This window comes from Myotis lucifugus, unplaced genomic scaffold (genome assembly GCF_000147115.1).
Source record: "Myotis lucifugus unplaced genomic scaffold, Myoluc2.0 scaffold_298, whole genome shotgun sequence".
Lineage (NCBI taxonomy): Eukaryota > Metazoa > Chordata > Mammalia > Chiroptera > Vespertilionidae > Myotis > Myotis lucifugus.
Window position 1 is genome coordinate 1,095,058 of NW_005871346.1, and position 20,998 is coordinate 1,116,055.

Consider the following 20,998-nt stretch of genomic DNA (forward strand, 5'->3'; position numbering starts at 1 on the left):
CGGGCCCAGGGAACCTCATTTGTTTGGGGCCACCACCCCGGTGGGGGGGGTCTTTCCCCGGGCCGGGGGAAAAAAAAAAAAAAAAAAAAGGTTTTTTCCATATTTTTTGGGTAAAAAAACTTAGAAAAAAAAATGGGGATGGGAAAAGGAGAAAAACCTTTGAAATGGCAAAATGCTTATTAATTAAATACGGGTGTACAAGGGGAAAAATTTCCATCGGGTAGAACAAGCATGCAAAATTGGCGGGGGTGGCGGGGGGGTGCCCAACAACAAATTTTTTGGCGGCAAAGCAAAATAAATGGTAAGAAAGAAAATTTTTTTTAATAAAATTTTTATTGTTCGGATTAAAGGGGTTGTTCCAGTTGTCCTCTTTTTCCCCCCACATAGCTCCCCTCCACCCTGGTTCTCCACCCCCACGCTCTGCCCTTATCCCCCCCCCCCCCGCACAGTCCTCATCCATAGGTGTACGATTTTTGTCCAGTCTCATCCCACACCCCTCACACCCCCTTCCCCCCGAGAATTGTCAGTCTACTCCCTTTCTATGCCCCTGATTCTATTATATTCACCAGTTTATTCTGTTCATCAGATTTTTTATTCACTTGATTTTTAGATTCACTTGTTGATAGATATGTATTTGTTGTCACTTTGTTGTTCATAATTTTTATCTTTACCTTTTTCTTCTTCTTCCTCTTCTTAAAGAATACCCTTCAGCATTTCATATAATACTGGTTTGGTGGTGATGAACTCCTTTAGCTTTTTCTTGTCTGTGAAGCTCTTTATCTGACTTCAATTCTGCATGACAGCTTTGCTGGGTAAAGTAATCTTGGTTGTAGGTTCCTGCTATACATCACTTTGAATATTTCTTGCCACTCCCTTCTGGCCTGCATAGTTTCTGTTGAGAAATCAGCTGACAATCGTATGGGTACTCCCTTGTAGGTAACTAACTTTTTCTCTTGCTGCTTTTAAGATTCTCTCTTGTCTTTTGCTCTTGGCATTTTAATTATGATGTGTCTTGTTGTGTTCCTCTTTGGATTCCTTTTGTTTGGGGTTCTCTGCGCTTCCTGGACTTGTAAGTCTATTTCTTTCACCAGGTAGGGGAAGTTTTCTGTCATTATTTCTTCAAATAGGTTTTCAATATCTTGCTCTCTCTCTTCTTCTGGCACCCCCATAATTCGGATGTTGGTACGCTTGAAGTTGTCCCAGAGGCTCCTTACACTATCTTCATATTTTTGGATTCTTTTTTCTTTTTGTTTTTCCAGTTGGGTGTGTTTTGCTTCTTCGTATTTCAAATCTTTGACTTGATTCTTGCGATCATCTTGTCTGCTGTTGGATCTCTGTATATTATTCTTTATTTCAGTCAGTGTATGCTTAATTTCTAGTTGTTCCTTTTTCTTATCCTCGAGGGTCTCACTAGATTTATCGAGGGTCTCACTAAATTTATCAGCAGTTTCTAGAAAATTCTTGAAAAACCTTATAACCATGGTTTTGAACTCTATGTCCAGTAGTTTGCTTTCCTCCATTTCTGTCATTTGTGACCTGTTTCTTTGTCTCCGCATTTTTTATGCTTCCCTGTGTTGATAGAGTGGCTTTGTGTGCTAGGTGTCCTATACGGCCCAGTGGCTCAACCTCCCCAATTACCTGAGGTGGACACTTTTGGTGCACCCCTTTGTGGGCTTTGTGCACAGTCTTGTTGTAGTTAAGCCTTGATTGTTGTAGTTATCACTGGGAGGAATTGACCTCCAGGCCAATTGGCTGTGAGAATCAGCTGTGTCTACAGTGGGAGAACTGTGCTGAAGACACCCTTATGGGGCAAGACTTGCTTCAGTGGGGCTTTGGTGCTCACTGAGTCTGCCCCCTGAGTGTGTCCCTTATGGATCTGAGGAGTTGTAATCTGGATGGTCCCACTCTGACCACTGGGAACACTGGCTCTTGGATCTCTAAGGAGGTGCTAATTTAGCCTCTGCCTGAGGCTACCCAGCAGGAGCTATGGAGAGATCTGCAGATCCCTCTTCTTTGTTTGGGGTTTGGAGGTGCCCAGATGAGGCCCAGCTGTGAAGCAATGCAAGCTGCTGTGGGGCCTTGGGCCTTCTTTTGGAAGTTCTGGGTCTCTCTGACCCAGCTGCAGTTTGTTAGGTAATTTTCAGATTGCAAAGGGCCAGGCCTTTCATGTGCAAAAGCCTCTGCGCACAGCTTGGGTGGGGCGGGGTTTCAGGGGATCAACAGGGAGGAGCAAACAGCTATGGCTGATCCTCAGCCCTGCCCTAAGAGGCCCAGGGTCTCAGTGTCCCATGGTAATTGCTGCAAGCACCTTTGAGAGAAAGCCGCCCTCGAGTTCTGCCCTATGCCAGACAGTCCAGTTTCTCCCTGTATGAGTCTGGGTCCCCAAAGACTCGCCTGGAACTGGAGTTCAGAGCAGTCGGGAGCTTGTGACTCCCTCCCGATTGAAAAAGACAACTGCATCCTCAGTTGCCAGCCCTTTCCACGTGCGCCTCCGTACCTCTGCACTTTACTTCCGCACCTCCTCTGAGTCTCAGTGTGCTTTTCTCTCTCCTTCTAGTTGTAGAATTTCCACTCAGCCAGCCTTCCTGTAGTTCTGGATGATGTCTGTTTTGTCTTTTAGTTGTATTTTTGAAGTGGTTGTGCGAGGCAGCAATTTCAGGTGTTTACCTACGCCGCCATCTTGGTTTCTCCTCTGTAAGAAACATTTTAATAAAAATTTCATAACTTAATTTTTACAATATGTTGTTATACATAACTAGTGGCCTGGTACATGAATTTGTGCACATTGAAAGGAAATTAAATAGCAGAAATATTTTAATAGCGCTATTCGCCCTTTCTCTATAACAGAAGTGTCAACCAAATTCACGATTGACAATGACAGATAGAAACATGTGTGGGATTGGCGCCAGCGAGAGCTTTATATGTATAGCACATGCGTGAGTCAACTTAGCCTTTTATATATATAGAATAAACTTGCTTAATTCGACCTGCTTTCTGATTTAGCTATACTTTTTCCAGCCCAGTGAAGCACACCAACTTCTCTTTCAGGTAACTCAGCAACACAGCAGTAAATATCAATATTGTGCCAGGCCAGTACAGCCAAGGGTTTGGTGAGCCTGGGGGCAGGGGGCGAGGGGGGCGGTGAAGGATTAAAGAAAAGACAGACAAAGAGAATAAGCTGGGGCTCGGTGGATCTCCTGTTCCTGCCTGAGGCTACAGAGAAGGATCCAGACGGCAAGCTGATGCTTTATTTTATAGTCAGAGGTAAACAAGATAGTGGTCACCATAGTTACAATGTTCTTGTGAGTTTTACTTGTTTTGGAAGCACTGGCTGCACCTCCCACAGCCCATTAGCTACCCAGAAAGGATCTAGGGAGAATCATAAGGTCAAGCTTAATTATACTAAGAGGGCTGTGCCCTGTAAGCTGGGACTTGTTTGTGGCTTTGCCAATAGGTCAGTCCGAGGCTTAACCCTATAGTCACTCCCTACATATATGAAGCAGATTATTATTATAGATCACGCAGGGAGAACAAAGGGTAAAATATTTAATTGCAGCAGTGTTTGACTTTATTCTGCACAGTGAGAAAACCTGAAGTCATTTTCAAGGTCCACCATTTCTTCTTTTCAGTCCGGTCAAGTTTTTAAATTTCTTTTTTTTTTCCACAATGATTTACTTTTTTTAAAAAAAAAAATAAATCTTTATTGTTCAGATTATTACAGTTGTTCCTCTTTTCCCCCCCCATAGCTCCCCTCCACCCAGTTCCCACCCTCTGCCCTTAACGCCTCCCCCCCCCCCCCGCCTCATCCATAGATGTACGATTTTTGTCCATAAATTTCTAAATCTCCGTTTTCTGGCTAATGAAAAGAAAATAGGATTCCACCGAGTCTACTATCTAACTACTCTAGGACTTCTGTGACGATCAAATGAGATGAGGCACAGGAAAATGTTTCACAGACATTTGATTAAAGTGTAAAATGTTTCCACCTGGCTATAAAGTAAGTCATGTTCCTGGGCTGAAGAAACTCCAAAGAGGCTAGTCGCTAGGGAGAGGAAGCCAGGTGTTGCTACATACCATCATTACCCAGTGCCCACAGTGAACGTTTCCAGGCTGGGCTGGCTGTGGGCTGCATTTTGCCCCATGGGGTCTCGGCAGCATTGGCTGCGATTTGGTGGGGTGTTTCTCAGGGGTGGTGGCGGGGCCTATGTCCTACTTGGGGGAAGCTGAGTGTTGCTTTGTGGGCACCAGGTCTATGGTGCTGTTTCTTTGTTAATGGCCAGTGCGTGTCATGGCAGCTCCTGCATTGAGTGTCTCCCCCCTGGTGGTCAGTGTGCATCATAGCAACTGGTTGGATGGTCAGACACTTAGCATATTAGCCTTTTATATATATAGATTATTAATAATGAACTACAACATTCGCTAATGACTGATTACTATAATCATGTTTCATTCATTTCCCCTACACGCAGGTGTACCATTTCTCTCCACTAATACTAGCAGCAAATATTTTAGCAACTGATTGCCACGTCATTAGTCTTGTACTAATTTGTTTGTTGTGCACAACAGGAAATATTTTGCTTTTGGAGAACAAGAAAAACAGGTTTATTTGCGTTACGCTTATTAATTTGTGCACTTATTCAGTATCTTGTAAGTTAATGTTCAACAAAAAATATTAATTTTTATTAAAATGTTCTGTTATTTTATGTTAACCATTACTCATTTATTTCAGCCCTTTGTATTCAGCATGTCTCTATCGAAATAAATCTACGTTTCTATGAAATTTGAAACTTTTGTTTTTTTGCGGCCCAGATAAACTTAAACCTTGTTTATTTGGCCCGTGTTAGCCTTTGAGTTTGACATGCTTGGTGTAGCACATACTCAAATGCCACATGAGAGTTAGAGATAAAAGGAGAAATCCCTGGGAGCCTAAGTGGTTATTATTCTGTGTAGTATTTGGGAAGGCAGAGAGGAGGATGACAGCATTACAGCCAATGAAATGGTGAGGACAGAGGCTGAGAAGTACAAGGCATGTTCAGGGAAAGTCAGTTAGGTGACTTTTAGAGTATTTCAGATGTGACATGCTAAGTTCCGAGGAAGAACGGCATGGAGAGCTGGGAAAGCCGTGATCAAATCAGGGATTAGAGAAACAATTGGAGGAGTCAAAAATAACTGGAATGTTCTTGGTTAATTGGTGAAAAAATAGAGAAGTGAGGGAACAGGGCAAAGTTTTTTGGAGATAGTAAATAATTATATTTCTATTGATTAAAAATATCAAGTTTATTTTTGCATCTAAATTGAGTCCAGAATAACCTACATGTTTTGTAGAAATGAAATCATGTTTTACATTTAATCACACTTTACAATGTAAAATACAGTATAAGAAAATACTGTGTTGCCATGAAAATAGAATGTTGCCATCTTTTGTGTGTATGTGTGTTTGTTTTCTTTCAGATTCCAGTATAGTTAGTGATGTTGTACTTCAGGACTTACTGGCACATGTATCTTCAAAGCATTCCTATCTCCGAGACCTCCGTCTGAGGCCGCCCCAGGAAGTGAGCAGTGTGGAGTTCGTGGCTCTGGAGCAGCTCCAGCCCGGTGTGCTAGTCCATGCGCTGCTCAGAGTGGTGGATGTCACTGTACTGACAGGTGATCAGATACAAGGCCTTCTTAGTGTACAATTTGGTTAACATTATATATTTATCGTTAGACATTATAAATAAAACAGTCCTTTTTTTCCAGAGGCGGTATATAGTTATAGAGGACAGAAGCAAAGTAAAGTTCTGTTAACAGTGGAACAGGCCCAAGGTCAACATTATGTGCTTATATTATGGGGTTGTGGAGCAGCCTGGTACCCTCAACTTCAAAGGAAAAAAGGTAAATACAACAAAAAGCGTTTAATCTACTTATAGTTATGTAAATGTTAATGCTTATGAGCCTAAGTTGAGAATCTTAAGAGGTTAGATTACATTTGACATATGAGATTATGATTAAATATTCTTCTGTTATAATTTTATACCTCCTGTAAGCAAATCAGTAATCCAAAAAGTCCTCTATAGTTAAAAGTGGTAAAGGAAAAGCTTCCACTTACCCCTAAATATACTACTTTACCATTTAAGTGGAGGTTTGATCTCCTTCAGAGAATGTTCCTTAAAATTTTAATTCTGGAGAAGCTTCTACAACTTTTATTCAGCGAAAGTCCTCTGCTAAATAAACCTCTCTGGTATAGGTTGATGTTCAACCACTTAGCCATGCTGGCCAGGCTATTCCAGTTATTTTAAACTAGGGGCCCAGTGCACAAATTGGTGCACCTTGAAAGGAACCGTGGGCTGCGAGGCTGTGGTAGGCACAGGGGCGGGCCTTGGCCCATCCTCCGTGCCCCCCCGCCCAGCCCCTCCTACCGTGGCCCCTGGTCTCCTGTATGCTGGCAGCCCTGCTCCTGCTGCCACCCCTCCCATGCGCTGATGGCGCTGGCCTGGCTTGCATCTGCTGAAGGCATGGAGCGATTGGGGCTGGTGCCAGCAGCGGATGCGAGTGGGGCCGGCGCAGTCAGTGGGTGCAAGTGGTGGCGGTGGCTGCTGCTCCAATCACCCCTCAGGAGCAGGGGGAGGTGGAGAAGCCCGCAGGGGTGATCAGGGCCAGCAGCCGCCACTCACACCTGCTCATGGCTCGGAGCAATTGGGACTGGTGCTGGGCACCAGCAGTGGGTGCGAACAGTGGCTCTGGCGCTGGCAGCGGGTGCGAGCGCTGGGTGGGACTGCGGCATGCGAGAGCAAAGAATTATCAGTAACCACCAGAGGCTTGCCTCGATAACAGCGACTGTTGCCCTGCCTTGGTCTGGCACCCCTGCTCATCTGCTCCACCATCCCGCCGTGGCCAACACCCACCATGTTCCGCGCATGCCCCCTGGTGGTCAGCACATGTCATAGCGACTGGTTGTTTGGTTGGTCAGTTGTTCCAATGGTTCCAGTTGTTCCACCATTTGGTCTATTTGCGTATTAGCCTTTTATTATATAGAATGTGTAGATTACTACCCATCCATAGAATGTTTATGTTTAAAATATGACCCATAATTACATTTTTCTTTACAGCATAAATTAATAATTTATCATGTATTGTATAAGTGGAATTGATGTTTTAATAAAATAATGTATTTTTCTTTTGGATATTATATCATCCTTTAGTTGTAACAGTCAGAGATAATATAATTAGTGGCTCATGAGTTATTTTACCCATATAAATTAATTCAGATATTAAGTGTGTGATCATTCTATTTACCTGAATATCTCTTCCCAAACTTTTACCTACAAAATAGTTACCTAAAGATAGAATCTGTCACACTGTCTCCCTTAATCATTAATAGCCTATGACTAAGATCTGAGATAAGTCTGACTTTTGGCTTTAATGTTATGATCAAACAGTGACAAACATTTGTTTAGTTGAGAAATCAGATAAACATATGTCAATGATAGATTAACTTTCCTTATTGACCACTGTTTCATTGCCAGAGCATGAGTCTAGTGCATGTTGATCAAAATGTAGGTCAGAGGTGTTATTCCAGTTCTAATGAAGCTATAGCAAAGCAGATTGTTCCAAGCTTAATGGGAATATTCTCTTAAAATTAATAGCTATTGGGCTAATAGAAGAGAAATTATAGTTTACTCTAGATAATTCTATGGTATTTAGGTTAATACTGAAAATTTATGAATCAAAGCATAAAGATGTATTTGTTCTTTATTCATTCATTCAGCATACTTATAACCATGATTTAAAAAAAAATTTCTTTATTGTTAAATAATTGCAGATGCCCCCCTCCGTTTTTCCCCCCAGTGACCTCTTCCTTCAACCCACTCCCGTGCCCTCCTCAGGCCTTTATCCCACTATTGTCCCATGGGTTATGCATATCCTATATAATAAAAGGGTAATATGCAAATAGACCAAAAGGCAGAACAACTGAACAACCAATCAAAGCCTAATATGTTAATGATATGCTAAGGTTGCTCAACTGCTTGCTATGACGTGCACTGACCATCAGGGGGCAGACGCTCTGACCTATAGGTTAGCTTGCTGCTGGGGTTCAGCCGATTGATCGGGACTGAGTGAGATGGGCCAGACATGCCCTGAAGCCCTCCTTTGGTCCCTCCCCAGCCTGATCGTGCACCAGTGGGGTCCCTCAGCCTGGCCTGTGCCCTCTCGCAATCCGGGACTCCTCGGGGGATGTCGGAGAGCTGGTTTCAGCCCGATCCCGCAGGCCACTCCCTTTGGGATGGCGCCAGATTCAGGGCTCATGGCTGGTGAGTGCTGCTGCAGCAGCGCAAACCTGTCCCGATTGGGACTGATTGGGCACGACCCCATGGCAGGCACAGTGGGGCCGGGATGAGCGGGAGCAGCAGGTAGGAGCTGCAGGCGGCATTGGACTGTGGGTTTTGGCCCGATCCCTGCAGGCCACCCAGAGGGACCCCACTCATGCACGAATTCGTGCATCGGGCCTCTATTATGCATATAAGTTCTTTGGTTGATCTCTTTCCACCCTCTCCCTTCTCTCTGAGAATCCTCAACCTGTTGTATGCCTCCATGTCTCTGGCTCTATTTTGTTTCTCAGTTTATTTTGCTCATTAGATTTCACATATGTGAGATCATGTGATATTTGTCTTTCTCTGACTGGATTATTTCACTTAGCATAATACTTTCCAGGTCCCTCCATGCTGTCTCAAAGGGTAAAAGATCCTTCTTTTTTACTGCTGCATAGTATTGCATGGTGTAAATGTACCACAGCTTTTTTATCTATCATCTACTGATGGGCACTTGGGCTGTTTCTAGTTCTTAGCTATTGTAAATTGTGCTGCTATGAACATACATTCTTTCTGATTGATGTTTTGGGCTTCTTAGGATATATTCCTAGATATGGGATTACTGGGTCAAATGGGAATTCCATTTTTAATTTTTTGAGGAAACTCCATACTGTTTTCCGTAGTGGCTGTACCAGTCTGCATTCCCATCAGTAGTGTACTACGGTTCCTTTTTCTCCACATCCTTGCAGGCACTTGTCATTTGTTGATTTATTTATTGATGGTAGCCATTTGGCAGGTGTCATTTTAATTTGCATGTCTCTGATGATTAGTGGCATTGAGTATTTTTATATGTTTCTAGGCCATTTGTATATCCTCTTTGGAGAAGTTTCTATTTATTGTGTCTGCATATTTTTTAATTGGATTGTTTCTTTTCCTTTTGTTGAGTTATATGAGTGCTTTATATATTTTGGAAATTAACCCCTTATCAGATATATCATTGGCAAATATGTTGTCCCATACAATGAGTTCCCTTTCATTTTGATGCTGGTTTCTTTTGCTGTGCAGAAGCTTTTTATTTTGATGTCGTCCCATTTGTATATTTTTTTCTCTTTGTTGCACTAGGCCTTGTATCAGTGAAAATTCTGCTTTGTGAAATGTCTGAGATTTTGTTGCCTACATTTTCTTCTAGGATTTTTATAGTTTCATGACTCACATTTAAGTCTTTTATCCATTTTGAGTTTATTCTTGTGTATGGTGTAAGTTGGCGGTGTAGTTTCATTTTTTTTGGCATGTACCTGTCTAATTTTCCCCTCACCATTTATTGAAGAGACTGTCTTTACTCCATTGTATGATCTTGCCTCTTTTGTCAAATATTAATTGAGCATAATGGCTTGAGTAGATTTCTGGGTTCTCTGTTCTGTTGCAATGGTCTATATGCCTGTTCTTGTGCCAGTACCAGGCTGTTATGAGTACAGTGGCTTTATAGTATAGCTTGATATCCAATGTTGTGATCCCTCCAACTTTTTTCTTCGTTCTTAAGAATGCTGTGGCTATTTGAGGTCTTTTTCAGTTCCATATAAATTTTTTGGGTATTTATTCTAGCTCTGTGAAATATACCATTGGTATTTTAATAGAAATTGCATTGAATCTATAGATTGCTTTGGGTAGCATGGACATTTTAATGATGTCAATTCTACCAGTCTATTAACATGGTATATTCTTCCACTTGTTTATATCTTCTATCTCTTTTTTAAACATTTTATAGTTTTCTAAGTACAGGTCTTTTACCTCCTTGATTATGTTTATTCCTAAGTATCTTACTTTTTTTGTTGCAATGGTAAATGGGATTGTTTGTTTTGTTTCTCTTTCTAAGAGTTCATTATCCTATGTAATAAAGAGGGAATATGCTAATTGACCCTCACACCATCACAAAAGATGGCAGTGCCCACAGCCAATAAGGCGGCAATATGCTAATTGACTGCCCCACCCTCAAAGATGGCGGTGCCCACAGCCAATAAGGAGGGAATATGCTATTTGACTGCCATGCCCTCAAAGATGGCAGCACCCACAGCCACAAGATGGCGGTGCCCAGTCCCCTCAGCTGCGCCAGGGCGGCAGGCGCGTGGCCTTGCCATGTGCCTGCCTCTGGATCCCCCAGTCCCCTCAGCCCCCCAGCCTCCCAGGGCCAGCCCGAGGCACAGGCAAGCCTTGGATGGCAACTGCCTAGCCAATGCCCGGGGCTCAGGCAAGCCTCAGATGTCAGCTGCCCAGCTGCCTAGGGCTGGCCCAAAGTGCATGCAAGCCTCAGATGGCGGCTGCCCAGCCGCCCAGGGCCGGCCGAGGCTCAGGTATCCAGGGTCGGCCGAGGCTTGTTCTGCCGGCAGTGGCAGCAGCAGTGGTGTGATGGGGCGTCGCCTTCCCCTGATTGCCAGTTGCCTTCCACCCCTGAGGGCTCCCGGACTGTGAGAGGGGGCAGGCCAGGCTGAGGGACACCCCCTCCAGTGCATGAATTTTCATGCACCAGGCCTCTAGTTGGTATATAAAAATGCCAATGATTTCTGGGTGTTAATTTTGTATCATTGCTGAGAGTTTGTATCAAAAATGTGTTGGATTTTGTGGATGCTTTTTCTGCATCTAGTAATATGATCATATGATTTTTGTCTTTCAGTTTGTTTATCTGATGTATCACGTTTATTGATTTGCAAATATTGTACCAGCCTTGCATCCCTGGAATAAATTCTACTTGTTCATGGTGTATGATCTTTGTAATATATTGCTGGATCCAATTTGCTAATATTTTGTTGAGAATTTTAGCATCTATGTTCATCAGGGATATTAGCCTGTAGTTCTCTTTATTTGTCTTATCTGGTTTTAGAATTAGGGTAATGCTGGCTTCATGAAAAGAGCTTGGAAGTGTTCCTTCCTCTTGGATTTTTTGAATTAGTTTGAGAATGATAGGTGGTAGTTCTTTTTGAATATTTGGTGAACTCCTTTGTGAATCCTGCCAGGTCAGGGCATTTGTTTGCTAGGAGGTTTTTTTGTTTGATATTTTTAAAAAATCCTCACCCAAGAATATATTTGTTCTTTGATTTTTAGAGAGAGTGGAAGGGACCAGGAGAGTCAGAGTGAGAAAATCAATGTGTGAGTGACACTTCGATTGGTTGCCTCCCACACGTACCCCAATGGGGGCCGGGGATCAATCCTGCAACCAAGGTACCTGCCCCTGGTTGGAATCAAACCTGTGACCCTTTTGTCTGCAGGCCGGCATTCTATCCTCTGAGTCAAACTGGCCAGGGCAGGTATTTTTTTTAATTTTTTGTTACTACTTCAATTTCATCAGTTGTTATCAGCCTATTCAGGTTTTCTGATTCTTCCTGATTCAGTTTTGGAAGGTTGTATTTTTCTAGGAATTTGTCCATTTCATCCAAGTTTTCCAGGTTATTGGCATATAGTTGTTAATTGTATTTGCTTACAATCCTTTGTATTTCTGTGGTGTCAGTTGTTACTTCACCTCTTTCATTTCTGATTTTATTTATTTAAATCCTCTCTCTTTGTTTCTCGATGAGTCTAGCTAGAGGTTCATCAATGCTGTTTATTTTTCCACAGAACCAGCTCTTGGTTTTATTGATCTTTTGTATTTTTTTTTTTTTAGTCTCTATGTCATTTATTTCTGCTCTGAATCTCTATTATTTCCTTCCTTCTACTTACTCTGGGCTTTTCTTGTTGTTCTAATTCTTTAAGTTGTAGGGTTAGATAGTTTATTAGCAATTTTTTTTTGTTTCTTGAGGTAGGCCTGTAGTGCTATGAACTTCCCTCTCAGGACTGCTTTCGCTCTGTCCCATAGATTTGGAGATGTTGTGTGTTCATTTTCATTTTTTTTTTCTAGAATTTTTAAATTTCTTTCTTGATCTCATTGGTTACCCATTCATTGTTTAATAACATGCTATTTAACCTCTGTGTGTTTGAATGTTTGGGGGTGGTTTTATTGTAGTTCATCTCTAGTTTTATGCCATTGTGATCCAAGAAGATGCTTGATATGATTTTATTACCCTTGATTTTATAGTGACTTAGTTTGTGTCCTAACATGTGGTCTTTCTTTGAAGAGATAATCTCATGTGCACTTGAGAAGAATGTATGTTCTGCAGCTTTGGGCTGAAATGTTCTGAAAATGTCTATTAAATCCTTTTGATCTATTGTGTCATTTAGGGTCACTGTTTCTTTATTGATTTTCTGTCCAGAAGATCTCTCCAGTGATATCAGAAGGGTGTTAAAATCCCCATACTATGATTATATTGCTGTCAATCTCTCCCTTTAAATCCTCCAGAAGATTTTTTAAAATATGTATTTGGGTGCTCTTATATTGGGTGCATATATATTTACCAGGGTTATGTCCTCTTGTTGTATTGGTCCTTTTAGTATTATGTAGTGACCTTCTTTGTATCTTGTTATGGCCTTTGCTTTGAAGTCTGTTTTGTCAGATATGAGTATTTCTACCCTGCCTTTTTTTCTTCTTCCCCACTTCCATTTGCCTGGAAAAAATTTTCCATTTTTCACTTTCATCCTGTTTGAGTCCTTAGTTCTTAGGTGGGTCTTTTTGTTGACAGCATATAAATAGGTCATGTTTTTGTATCCATTCAGCTACCCTATGTCTTTTAATTGGAGTGTTTATGCCATTTACATTTAAGGTTATTATTGATAGGTACTTATTTGTTGCTATTTTTATTCTTTATGTCTATGTTCCCCCCTCTGTTTCTATTTCTTCTTCTTAAAACAGTCCCTTTAGCATCTCTTGCAGTGCTGGTTTGGTGGTAATAAACCCCTTTAGCCTTCTTTTTGTCTGTGAATCTTCTAATTTCGCCTTCAATTTTGAATGATAGCCTTGCTGGATAGAGTAGTCTTAGAGTCACTTCCTTGTTTTTTATTACCTTGAATACTTCATGCCACTCCCTTCTGGTCTGAAGTGTTTCTATAGAGAAATCAGCTGGCAGCCTAATGAGAGCTCTTTTGTAGGTAACTTTCTCTCTTGCAGGCTATAAGATTCTTTCTTTGTCTTTAACATTTGCCATTTTAATTATGATGTCTCTTGTTGTGGGTCTTTTTGTGTTCATCTTGATTGGGACTCTCTGTGTTTCCTGGACTTGTGTGACTTTTTTCTTCACCAGGTCAGGTAAGTTTTCAGTCATTATTTCTTCAAACAGGTTCTCTATTCCTTACTCAGCTTCTTCTTTTTCTGGTACCCTAATTTTGCAGATGTTTTTAACTTTCATTTTGTACCAAAGCTCCCTTAAACTCTCCCCCTGCTTTTAATATTTTTTCTAATTGCTGCTCTGATTGGGTGTTTTTTTTTTCTACTCTTTCTTCTAATTCGCTTATTTGGTCCTCAATTTCTTCTAGTCTACTGTTGAAGCCTTCCAGGGTATTCTTTATTTCAGCTATGTCATTCTTCATTCCTGATTGATTCTTATTCATTGTTTCAATCTCTTTTTTCACACTGGTGTAGTTTTCATTAAGTTCCTTAGCACCCTTATAACCATTACTGTGAATTCTTTAGCTGACAAATTGCTTGCCTCCATTTCATTTAGTTGCTTTTCTGGCGATTCCTCCTTTTCTTTCACTTGGGGGATGTTTCTTTGTCTCCCCATTTTAGCAGTGGTGGGGAGCGGGGAGGGGATGTCATGCTTCCAGAGGTGACTAGTCATGCTGGGTCGCAGTGGTGGGTCCAGTCTTCTGGTGGCACCAGGTTAGACATGCCCTGTCACTGTGGCAGGTTTGTGCATCTGGGGGCATCAGGTCATATCTACTGGGCAGTGTCAGGTGGTAGGGCTGTTTGTCCAGGGGTGTTGAATCAGGCACACTCAGTCCTGGTGACAGGTCTGTGCATCTTGGGGAGTTGGGTCATGGTGGCAGTGCCAGGCACACCTCGTCAAGGCAACGGGGCCAGTCATCCAAGAGCACTGGGTTGGGTGTGCTGGTTCAGGGTGGCAGGTCCCTGTGTCCAGGCAGGCCATGTGTCAAGGTGGCGGAGCAGGCTGGGCACTGGTCTGCTGATGTGTGTGTGGTACAGCTGGGTACCCTGCGTGCCAATATGGTGGGGCAGGCCCCATGCACTGCCTGTCAAGGCAACAAGCCAGTCCTCCGAGGCCCTCAGTTCAGGTGCATGGAGTTGCTGTCTGGTTTGTGTGTCCTGGGTCATGGTGACAGGTCTGTGCATTTGGGGGAGTTGGGTCACGGTGTTTGGGTCCCAGCAGTGGGGCCATGCACATCTGTCTGTGGGCTAGGGGCACTGGGACAGGGCTGCTCCCTGCATCCTCCTCCTAGGGAGGACCCTGCAGCTCTTTCAAAATGGTGGGTTCTCTTCTGTCAAGTAGTGGGAATCAGCAGGCCAAGAATCTCCTACGCCGGGAGCTCCTGAGCCACCCTGAACTCCCATTCCTACAGACAGATGCTCTCCCACACTCACACGCATGCACAGTTTCCCTCACACACACTCACCCAATCACACTCTCACCCTCACTCCAGTTGTCTTATTGGTCCATAACCATGATTTTAAGTTTTGATATCTGTCTCAATACCTCAAGATACTTTAAAAAATGGCGCAATACCTATTTTGAAGGGTCATTTAAGTAAGTGATTACTACTTCCAGCATTCTGTCTATTTTATTTATTTGTAATTTCTTGAAGCATTTTCCATCAAATTTTCTTTATATTGGGCACTTGTTTTACGTGTTCCCAAGGATTAAAAACAACGCAACTTTAGGTGGTATAGTTAGAAAGGATAATATTGAACCACTGTTGATTCAGTCATTATTAAATACTAGAGATAACAGAGTTCATGTTTTGGGGAAGAATAATAAGAAATTCCAAGTTCATGTTTGGTATGCTTCATATGTAGCAAGCATTGGTCATATTTTGGTCCTAATGAGGGTGGTCTGGGGACCTAAATTACACTTCTTAAGAATATTTGAATACACATAAAATAAGCTGTTCACAACTAAATACCATTTCAATGCAGTATCCTCCTGAAATTATTTAATAGAAGTCTAATATTTTTAAAAATACTATAGCAATAAAGTATTCTCCTGACATTGCTAATTAAGCACATAGTAAATGCAAATAATCCTAATATTTGTGGTTATATTTAATGCAAAATCATAGTTATGTCTTCATTGAGGTTTGAAACCTAGTCACTTTTTTAAAAAATTTAAATCACTTCTTATTTTTCAATTATAGTTTATATACAATATTATATTACTTTCAGGTGTACACCCCAGTGATTAGGCATTATATAACTTACCAAGTCAGTGGTCGGCAAACTCATTAGTCAGCAGAACCAAATATCAACAGTACAATGATTGAAATTTCTTTTGAGAGCGAAATTTTTTAAACTTAAACTATATAGGTAGGTACATTGTTATTAACTTAATTAGGGTACTCCTAAGGCTTAGGAAGAGCCACACTCAAGGAGCCAAAGAGCCACATGTGGCTCGAGAGCCGCAGATTGCCAACCACGGTACTAAGTGATCATCTCAATAAATCCAATACCATCTGACACCATATATAGTTCTTAAAATACTATACTACCTATGCTATACTTGACATCCCTATGACTATTCTATAACAACAAATTTATACTTCTTTTTATTTCATTTTATCTTTTTGAAATTTAATTTAATTTTCATTCACCATTTATGGCCCCGATACCCTTTTCCACCTCTAGCTCCTCTTCCCCCCTTCCCATATCACTACACTGTTATCCATGTGGATGAGTTATTTTTCTTTTCTGCTGAATCCCTCAACCCCCAACTAATTTGTACTTCTGAATCCCTTCACCTTTTCCACCCATCCCTCACAGGTGGTCACCTTAAAATGTTCTTTGTATCTATGAGTCTGTCTCTCTTCTGCTTATTTTGTTTTTCAGATTCATTTGTTGATAGATATGTACATACTTATTGCCATTTTATTCATATTTTTAAAACAATACTATTTATTTACTTTATTGATTTTTAGAGAGAGAGAGAATCATTGATTTTGTTGTTTTCCTTATTTTTATTTGTATTGCTTTTTTCAGAGAGAGAGGAATGTAGAAGACTAGAAAGATAGAAACATCGATGAGAGAGAAACACCATTGATTGTCTGCCTCCTGCACACCCCCTACTGGGATTGAGCACAAAACCCAGGCATGTGCCTGACCGGGAATTGAACTGGTTACCTCTTGGTTCCTGGGTCAATGCTCAGTCACTGAGCCACAACAGTTGGGCTGTTGTTCCACTTATTAATGCTTTCATTGGTTGTTTCTTGTATGTGCTGTGACAGGAGATTGAACCTGCAACCTTGGTGTATCAGAAGGACACTAACCAACTGAGCTACTCAACTAGGAATTCTTGTTCATATTTTAAAAATCTTTTTCCCCCTTCTTAAAGAAGATCCTGTAACATAATCCTGGTTTGGTGGTGATGAACTCCTTTAACTTTTTCTTGTCTGGGAAGCTCTTTATATGTCCGTTGATTCTAAATTATAGCTTTGCTGGTTACAATAATCTTGGTTGTAGAGCCTTACTTTTTAGCACTTTGTATATTTCATGCCAATCCCTTCTGGCATGCAAAGTTTCTGTTGAGAAATCAGTTGTCAATTTTATGGGACCCCCCTTATAGGTAACTAATTGCTTTTCTCTTACTGCTTTTAAAAGTCTCTATTTGTCTTTAACCTTTGGCATTTTAATTATGATGTATGTCTTGGTGTGGACATCTTTGGGTTCATTTTGTTTGGGACTCTGTGCTTCCTGGACTTGTATGTTTCTTTCCTTCACCAAGTTAGGGAAATTTTCTCCCATTATTTTTTCAAATAAGTTTCAATTTCTTGCTCTCTCTCTTCTTCTGGCACCCCCATGATGTATATGTTGGTACGCTTGAAGTTGTCCTAGAAGCTCCTTACACTAGCTTCATTTTTCTTTTAGATTATTATTTTCTTTTTCCTGTTCTGATGGGGTGTTTTTGCTTCCTTTTACATGCCAAATAACTGATTTCTCAGTTTCATATACTCTACTGTTGATTCCCTGTAAATTATTCTTCATTTCAGTTAGTGTATCCTTCATTTCTGACTGGTTGTTTTTTATGGTTTCCCTGCCCTTTTTTATGCCTTTGAAGTTATATCTAAGTTCAACCATTCTTTCCCTAAGTTCCTTGAGCATCCTTATAATCACTGTTTTGAACTCTGCATCTAGTAGATTGGTTATCTGCATTTTATTTAGTTACTAGAGGCCCGATGCATGAAATTCATGCAAGAGTAGGCCTTCCTTTCACTGGCTGCCGGCACCGGCTTCCCTCTGGCACCTGGGACCCAGGCTTCCCTCTGGCCACTGGCAGGTACCCGGGACCCAGGCTTCCTTTGCAACCATGGCTTCATCTGGAAGGTCGTCTGGAAGGATGTCTGGTCTAATTAGCATATTATGCTTTTATTATAGATTTTTGTGGAGTTTTTTCTGTTCTTTCATTTGGAATATGTTTCTTTATCTCCTCATTTGACAGCCTTCCTGTTTGTTTCTGTGTATCAGGTAGAGCTGCTATGTCTCCTGGGCTTGGTAAATTGGCCTAATGTAGTAGGTGTTCTGTAGGGTCTAGTGCAGGGGTGGGCAAACTTTTTGACTCGAGGGCCACAATGGGTTCTTGAACTGGACCGGAGGGCCGGAACAAAAGCATGGATGGAGTGTTTGTGTGAACTAATATAAATTCAAAGTAAACATCATTACATAAAAGGGTACGGTCTTTTTTTTTTTTAGTTTTATTCATTTCAAACGGGCCGGATCCAGCCCGCGGGCCGTAGTTTGCCCACGGCTGGTCTAGTTGCACAGCCTTCCTGATCACCAAGTTGGGCACTCCAGGTGCACTCCCTTTTGGGCTGTGAACACCCTCCTGTGGTTGTTGAGCCTTGATTGCTGTTGGCATGGCAATGGGAGGGAGTTACCTCCTGGCCAACTGACTGCAAGCACTGGCTGCTACCATGTGGAGGATCAGCTGTGCAAGGGCCCACCCTACAGAGCAGGATTTACTTCAGCAGGACTTTGGTACTTGTTGAGTCCTTCCCTTGAGTGTGTTGCTTGTGGAGGTGGTTGCTTGGTGCTTCAACATGGTCTGAAGTGTGTGCTGGCTCTGAGGCCTCCCAGGAGGTGCAGGCCAAGGTCAGTTGCCACCTGTTTTCTGCCTGCAGCTATCTGGTGTGAGCTATAAATTGACCTGCAGATGGCTGCTACTTGTGCTGAGCTTGGAGTTGCCCAGGAGAGGGCAAGCTGTCAACCAAGTCTGGCTGCTACTAGTGCTAAGCTGGGGCCACTTAGTGAAAGGTATAGAGCATGCTAACGCTAGATGCTGCTTATTTGAGAGATTTTAGGAAAGTCTGAAGCCTGAGCCAAGGCAAGCCATTTTTATGGAAAAGGCACTGGAACCATCTTGGCTGGGCCTGGAAGTTGAGTGGGGTGTGGCCTGAGGGAATCAACAGGATGGGTCAAACAGTGTCAGCCAGGTTGATGGAGACTCAGATATAGTGCCCACCACCAGCTCTGGGGGGGGGGGGGGGGGGTAGGTCTCATCAAAGGAACAATGGCCTCTGCCAGCACTTCTGTCTGGGAGAAATCTGCCTCTTATCCCCTGAGATCTTGCCCTGATGCCAGACAATTCAGTTCCTCCCCACATGTCTCTGATGGCCTTTGTACTGCTTACCCAGTGCTGGAGCTCAGAGGGAGTGACCCTGAGTAAGTTCATGTGCGGGCCCTTTAAAATGAACCACTTGGGACTTTAGCTACTTCTGTCTCACTGAGCCTCAATCCCTGCTGGGTTTCACAGCCAGAAGTTGTGGGGACTTCTCTTCTTGGCACTGGAATGTTGGGTTTAGGCACCTGGTGTGGGGCTGGGACTCTTCGCTTTTCAGCTGGGACCTCTGCAGCTGAGACATCCCTCCTGATTTTTATCCTCCACTTGTGGGTGCGGGACCATCTCTTTCTGCATCTCCACCTCTCCTACCAGGGTTGATGTGGCTTCTTTATGTCCTACTTGTACCACTTCCATTCAGCCAGATTTTAGGTGGACATGAGTGATAGTTGTTCTGTTGTTCAGTTATAATTTTGATATGATTATGGGAGAAGGTGAGTACCGCATTTACCTACTCCACCATCTTGATCAGAAGTCTGATTCTGGCTCCCCAAGTTATACCCTTAATTCATGATTCAAATATAGAAATGTATCACAAATTGTCTCAATACCATACTCCCTCAGACTTACTAGCCTAACCTGCATATGACTCCTTTCTGTTACTTGAACATGCCAATCCTTTTCCTGCCTTAGTAAATTGAGTTTTCATGTTTCCTTTGCTTGGAATGCTTTTTCCTGCATCTCTCCTTCATGCGTGGCTCCTTCTCTCAGCTCCAACTTCATCTCCTGAGGGAAGCCTCCCACATGTGTATACATGCCACTCTCCATCAGATCACTTTTTGTATTCATTTGTGCCACTTAACACAATTGGGATTATCTAGCCTATTGGCTGGCTTAATAATTAACTAATTTTCTTAGTAGATTATAAGTTCTATGAATAGCTTATTCATCATTGTGTCATCATTACACAGCACTATGCCTGCCCTAGTAAATATTATCTTTGTGGATGAATGAATGAAGAATAAAATACAGATCAGGCAACCTTTCAAAATTCCCACTATCTTTATGGAAGAAGGGACTCAAGTTGGAGGAGGAAATAACTTCACTTGTTGCAAGTAATAGAAAAAATTGTAAAAGTTAAAAATGCATGCACATGAAGATTTTGCAATCCATGGCATGCATTAAGAATTATATTTAAACTTGAGCACTGGGGGGTTGTAGCTAGAACTAGAACTCTACTCTGGTTAACTTAATTGAGGGGGTTATATTTGAAATATGGAGTATCTCATAACACATAAGGCAAGAAGACTTATGGGTTTCCCGGGGACTTGGAACTCTGAGCTGAACAGCTTTGTGGGTCCAGGCCGCTTCTCCATATATCTGCTTCATTCACTCAGTGCTAATTTTCTCTGCTTCTCAACCAGGCGAAAAGCAGGTGATTACTCTGTAGCTCCTAATTTTACTTTTATTTTTAAGAGATAAGCCCCATTTCCAAATTTCCAGCAAAGAGAATCTGATTGGCCGGATGGAATCTGATTCCATCAACTGTGGCCTAGAGGACTGGGTTGAAACATGCAAATAAGAATGCCTAAGCATATTTTAGAGGGTGTGGGAACAGTTAAAGGGGTCATTTGTGTTCACTAGCAAACACATGTAAGTGCACTAGCCTGGAGAGAGGAAAAGGGAATTAGTTTAAAAAGTAGATTATAGCCCAGCCAGTGTTGCTCAGTGGTTGAGCATCAACCCATGAAACAAGAGGTTCCCAGCTCAATTCCTGGTCAGGGCACATGCCTGGGTTGCCTGCTTGATCTCCAGTAAGGGGTCTGCAGGAGGCAACTGAACGGTCTCTCTCTCTCATCGATGTTCCTATCTCTCTATCCCTCTCCCTTCCTCTCTCTAAAATCAATAAAAACATATTTTTTTAAAAAGTAGATTATAAAACTTCCTGCAGCATAGGACCCTATTTTAATAAAAGTGGATATATAAATATGTATTTACATTTAAAAGTCTGGAAATAATAGATACTAAAATGCTCACAGTGGCTATCTCTGTATGGTAATATTATGTGGT

The 20,998-nt window shown here is 42.0% G+C and overlaps 1 protein-coding gene across 1 annotated transcript in view; it reads left to right on the forward strand.

The window, feature by feature from the left end:
- Window positions 1-20,998, forward strand: part of FAM35A (family with sequence similarity 35 member A) — a 124,516-nt gene that overhangs the window by 66,661 nt on the left and 36,857 nt on the right. Inside the window, exons 6-7 of the mRNA XM_023763725.1 lie at window positions 5,452-5,646; window positions 5,740-5,874. Of these exons, the coding sequence (XP_023619493.1) occupies window positions 5,452-5,646; window positions 5,740-5,874 (330 nt within the window). The remainder of the gene's footprint in view (window positions 1-5,451; window positions 5,647-5,739; window positions 5,875-20,998) is intronic.